The sequence below is a fragment of the Geospiza fortis genome, unplaced genomic scaffold (genome assembly GCF_000277835.1).
Source record: "Geospiza fortis unplaced genomic scaffold, GeoFor_1.0 scaffold53, whole genome shotgun sequence".
Classification (NCBI taxonomy): domain Eukaryota; kingdom Metazoa; phylum Chordata; class Aves; order Passeriformes; family Thraupidae; genus Geospiza; species Geospiza fortis.
Window position 1 is genome coordinate 10,881,158 of NW_005054305.1, and position 5,848 is coordinate 10,887,005.

Below are 5,848 nucleotides of genomic sequence, written 5' to 3' on the forward strand. Positions count from 1 at the left end.
CCTTGTGCACACAGCCCAAGGTTCTTGTGGATGAAACCACTCAGATGATGCATTGTTCTCCAGCCACTATGGGCAGGTGCGAAGGAGGAAAGAATGGGAATACTTTTCCTGTGGCTGGTGGCATCTTGAAGAACTCTATGGTAAGGTGATAGGGAACACAACTGAATCCTGAAGAGACTGTGGAGCTTCTCCCGGCACCTGTATTTTCTGGATTTAAAAATTTTGTATTAGCAGTTCTGTACAGCAGGAAGAGGAAAATAGGTGCCCTGATTTTTATTGAAGGAAAATGAATGCCTTACACTTCAGTCAGCTTTCAGCAGGATTTTGACCGCTTCAGACCACCTATACCATCCTGTAAGGGCCAAGCCTAAAATCATCATAACTAATTGTATGTGATGAGGCCTTCAAGTGCATTTTGAAACATATCTTAATTTTTACAAGCAATGAGCACCTAGACAATCCCATTGCCTTGAAATTAAAGAAAAGTCAGACTATTAATTTTCCCTTTTTGTAAATAGCTAGTACTGTGCAAAACTGAGATACAGATATTGAAAGCAGTCATGGAAGGTTTTAGGCAGTGCCATGGTCAAGGTGATTTTCATCATGTTAGTTTAGGTGGGAAGTGACCAGTAACTAATAGTAGTAGGTGAGGGAAAACTGCTCACAGACTAGGAATAGAGAGGGACAGTCAGAATTATGGAAGGAGTTGTACACTGGGATGGGATCTGGCCTTTGATGTAAGTGCTACCTGTGTAAATTGCAAAGGAACTACAGTGCTAGTGTTGGCTTTTCTGTTTGTTCTCAGATATACTGCCTTTGTTTGAAACCGAGAAGTCTGACCAGCACTTTCCTATATTTCAGTTGTGCCAAAGTGATTTATAGCAGCTGAGGAATCAAACACAAAACTATTCCATGGAAAAATATTTGTCAGATGCCCTGCAAAATCAAGTATTTCTGCGCAATTTTAAGTCATGTTTATTTTGCACAAACTATCATACCACTTTTTAAATTAGTGTTTATTATTTTAAAGGCCAAGTATACAATCCTATAGTGAATGTATATCAAAGATGTAACTAATCAAAAATATAACTGTGTTGTACACTGGAGAAATTATTTTAGTGCCTAAAGTCAAATACACTTGTGATTTTTTCTTTTTTTAATGTCAGTTGTTTAACACTGTGAATTATAAATTTAGGCTTTAAATATTTATTCTGTTAACTGATTAAAATTATTTGTTATTTTAGTGTTCTAAGAAACAGAAAACTAAAGACAAAAGTATATTTAAACTGTTGTGTGTGCACTACAAATTCTGTAATCATGGAAAAAAATGTTGGCATTGCTCTGATGGCTTAAATAAAAATTGGGATGATATTTGCTTAAATGACAAAGAAAAAATAACACTTCAGAATTTTTGCAGTTAGGATGAAGAATTTATTGTATGTATAGTTAAGCAACTCTACTGTAGATGTAGTTCCTCTTTAAAGAAAACGAATACAGTAATCAAAATAGTTCTAGCATGGAAATTACAATACAGACTGAAACTTGACTAAACCAGAAAGTTGTTACTTGACTTGAAAGAACACAGAACCTGAAACAACAAATCGCAGTTTGCATCATTAACCAAGGACAGTAAAAAACTGTACAGTACAAGCAACACGTTACAATAAGTTATGACAAATAAGGCAGTCTTTCTCATTTAGGACAAAAGGGATAAAGGGAAAGGTATTAAAATCTCATAAAACCACCATATCTCTTTTCCATCTCTGGGACTTCTTTGGAATAAGTTTCCCCATCTTCTTCTGAAGGGAGAATCGAGTCGGCAAAGCGCTTAAGGAACCCACCATATCGTTTCTGGTAATCCAGCCACCACTCTGGCCTGCCCACTCTTCTCATGAAGCCACCGTATCTCTTTTGCAGCTCCTTGGCCTCGTCTTCCAATTCAGGGCTGCGCTTTGTGCTTCTCATGAAGCCTCCGTATCTTTTGCTGACATCGCCGTCATTTTCATTTACCTCTCGATAGTGCGCCGCTTCGGGGTTATCCCCTGTTCCCAGAAGCTCCTTCAGCAGGTCAGAGGAGTTGGCAAGGGCATCGTCATCCGAGTCTTTCTTCATGAACCCTCCATACCTCTTAGCCAGGATTTCTCCTCCATTAGCTTCATCCTCTGGCTCTGCCCGATAGAGCTCATCCATTTTCTTCATGAAACCCCCGTATCTTTTCATGAAGCCTCCGTACTTCTTCGCAAGCAAATGGTTCTCGTCCAGCTCTTTCTTGTCTCCTGGAGCAATGTTGCCATCCTCAGAAAGATCCAGCTTTGCCAGTTGCAAGAGCTCCTTGCAGGTCTCCCAGGCTTTGGCAGAAGGCAGTTTTCCTTCGCATTCTAGTGTACATGCCTGAAAAATGGATGTGGTTTGCTGAGAATTATTTGATAGCAACTATCACCTCGCTACGACCTTATCTTAGATTTACTTGTTTATAAAAGAGCATGAGTGAGCCTCTCTTTGTGAGTGGCTTGGAAGAAATGCTCTTTGAGAACAGGTATTTTGGTACCTGTCTCTTTTGAAGTTCTTCATATCCCTCTCTGAAGGACAAGGTAGTCTCCACTACAAGAGACAGACTACCAGGTAATAGGAATTGTGGGTCCTCTAGGCCAAGGTTGCCACTAGGCTTCTGTTTCAAAGGAACCCAGAAGTACAGTTCCTGTATCTCCCTTACACTGGTGTGAGTTACGATTTATTTTTTAAAATTTACTACTGGGAAGCTAAAAACCAATTGTGGTTTGCTTCATAATGGAAGTGTAGAAACATATTCAATCTTCATAATTAAAAGTATCATTCAGAAACTTTAGAAAAGCTGCACAGCATGGTCATTGCAAAGAAGCCAGCTGTGCTGCACTGTTCAGTATCTTCAATACACTGCATAGCTTTAAAGGCTGTGTGCTGCCATTTGTTTCTTATTGTGGAACAGATCATTCCAAGAAAAAAAATCCTAAGCTGTAGGATTGTTGTATGATTGTTTCGGACTGTATTGAAAAATTGTCAGGCTACAACATGAAAAAAGCTTTCAGTACCTTATGCATATCTCATAACCTGTCTTGTGATGATAATAACATGGATATTAGCTACTATTATCTCTCTTGTGTCAGGGGAAATTTACTTCTTGTGCAGCCATACCCTTCAGTTGTAAAGTAAGGCGATTCCAGTGTTTTGTCTTCTTGCCTGTGCTTTTCATTCCACAACAGGTAAAGAAAAATCATCAATATTTTCAATAAGAGAAACACTCATTCCGACTATAGATTATGTGTTCTAAGGATCCTAACATGCTTTAAAATATGAAATTAAACTCCAGCACAGCTCTGTCTGATAGCTTATTGTCCACTGCACAGTCTGTCTCTTCAGCCTCACTTTAAGAAATTTAAATATGACTTTTTTGGTTTGATCACAAGAAAATTAAAGGGATTTATATATTTTGTAATACAATAATTTAACTGCCACTACATGCTTATTACTATATATTATAGTCATGTTTTAAAGAAAGTAAGATTTCAGCTTCAGTCTGACTTTGGAATTGCTCTAAATCAAAGGAAGAGTAGGTCTCTCCCTTTCTCAGTTAGTTTTAATAACCTCCTACTGTCAGATGAACATACTTCATAAGTGTGAGTGACCAGGTACAGTGTGAAATGTCTGAGATCTAACAAATACAATGTAATAAATTCAGTTATTATGTTACTAGATAGTAATACTTAGAAACAATAGTTTCCAAGAATTGTTCATACATGTTTGACAAATACAAGGTATGCTACATTGCTTCTTTACCTCTTTAGTTAATAAACGTTCTTGCAGAACAGAACTTTGATTCTTTTTTTAATGACTACTGAAGGTGTGCAAGAGAGACTGTCAAAATAGACATGCAGAATATATACTCTGAAAAGCTCTCCCTCCATAAGGGCAAACTACCACTTTTTTTTTTACCCTAGTTGACATTAAAACTAAAGTTTGGTTGAAAGCTAATGTAAGCAGAGAGAGAAAAAAAAGGAAAAAAGAAAAAAGTAGAGGGAACTGTTTGGCCAGCTGTCCAAATAATATTGCCCTTTTGAGCCTGCTATGGTTAAGAGCTTTTGAGCTTTTGGAGTAAGTAGAAGTACTCAGTGGTTCCTAATTCTGTGCAAGGCTAGAGAGCCGAGTCCTTCATTCTGCATGATCCCAAGTAGCCAGTGACATGAGAGGAACAAATTTTTAAGATCATTTAGATGAGCCGAGAGCCTGATGCCTCAATGTGTGTGTGTGTTTGAGGTCAGGAATGACCGATGCCACTGGCAAAGTACTTGGCAGCCAGAGTTCCCACCTTCTTCAGGAAGGGATGAGGGACCCCAGACTTTCACTGGCCCCCGATCTTTAAATTTCAAGTTGAATTGCCTCTATGACTATTCTTTAAAATTACTTCAACATCATAGAAATTACAGATAACCCCCACCCCCCAGTCCCCCTCATTCTGGTCTTAGCACGATTTGTCTAAGAAGCCAGCATCTTCCACAGGCATACTCCTAACGCTCTGCAGCACCGTGCGGAGAGGAGAAACAGCGAAGGTACTGCTACTCAAATAGGCTTTAAACACACTTTTTTTTTTTTTTTAAGTGAGATTTCAGGCAGATGTTTTCAGCTCGGCAGCCGTCCTGCCCGGAGAGAGCTCATCTTACCATGGAGTCATTGGACAAAGGTCGGGACCGGGTCGGGACCCTCCCTCCCGTTCTGCTCGGTTTCCCCCCGTCCTGTCGGTGCTGGAATGCCCCGGAGGGGCAGCGACCCCTCCTTCCCTTGCAGAGATGCCCTCTCCGGTCGGATTTCCCTTCCTCCTTACGTTTTCATGCGGCCTTTTCCTGTCTCTCCGCGGGGCTGCTCGGCGGTGTCGCTTGTCCCGTCCCCGAAGGCCGTCGCTCGCCGTCGGGCAGCGGCAGGGACGGGCGGGCTGGGGGGCTCCTCGGGGCGCTCTGGGTTTGTATCAGCGCTCTCCGCTCGCTCCTCGCCCTCTGCCCAGCGCCCCTAAACCCTCTTCTCCCTCTCTCCCCTCTTCAGAAAAAGGGTCTTCCAAGCGACCCCAGCCACTTCCCCCACTATTTATTTTTCTTATTTCGCTGTTTTTCCCCCTCTCCCCCTTTCCCCCCTCCAAAGTTAGCGGGGAAGCGGTCCGGCCGCGGGGATTCGGGGCTCTGGGGCGCTCCTGGCCCCGGTGCCGCTTACCAGGGGGTGGATGCCGGCGCGGGGTCCCAGGTGGTAGGCGCAGGCGGCGCAGTCGCGGCCGCAGTCGGCCCGGGCCCTCGGGAGCAGGCAGGTGCTCAGGGCCAGCAGCGAGCAGCCGAGTCTCAGGAGCAACGCCATGGGGCTGCGAGAAGGACAGGTCAGCCGGCAGCCGCCTCCTCCCGCTCCCACCCCCGGCACGGCCGCCCCCCAGCCTCGGACAAGGAAAAGGCGGCGTGAAAGGGTTCAAACCAACTCCGCTAAACTCACGCTTATTAGAGCCGGGGGGATGGCGCTTGCGAGGTAAGCGGGAGCTTTAACCAAGCGGGCGCTTGGCAGCTGCAAGGCAACTGACCTGCGTTCGGATCGGGAGCGGACTCGGAGGATGAAGCGCCCAGAGGATCCCGTTTGGTGACAGTGTTCGTCCCCAAACACTTTATTTCTCCCTGCCTGCAAAAGCCGGCACCACAGCGGGAGGAGAAGGGACGCACCGCGGAGCGGCACGGACGGGATCCCGGCCCCTCCCGGGATGGGTTTCCCACCGGGACGCCCCGAGCAGCCTCCCCGACACCGGCACCAGCCCCGGCCCTCCCCCGGCCCCGGCCGCGGGCACAGC

At 44.5% G+C, this 5,848-nt stretch overlaps 1 protein-coding gene across 1 annotated transcript; it reads right to left on the reverse strand.

Annotated features, from left to right (window-relative positions):
- Positions 1-1,408: 1,408 nt before the first annotated feature.
- Positions 1,409-5,789, reverse strand: PENK (proenkephalin). Its single transcript, XM_005418327.2, has 3 exons — positions 5,588-5,789; positions 5,236-5,377; positions 1,409-2,391 (listed from the first exon to the last, which is right to left on the reverse strand). Exons 2-3 carry the CDS (start codon positions 5,371-5,373, stop codon positions 1,726-1,728), a joined length of 804 nt encoding a protein of 267 aa, XP_005418384.1. The 5' UTR covers positions 5,374-5,377; positions 5,588-5,789; the 3' UTR covers positions 1,409-1,725.
- Positions 5,790-5,848: the final 59 nt, after the last annotated feature.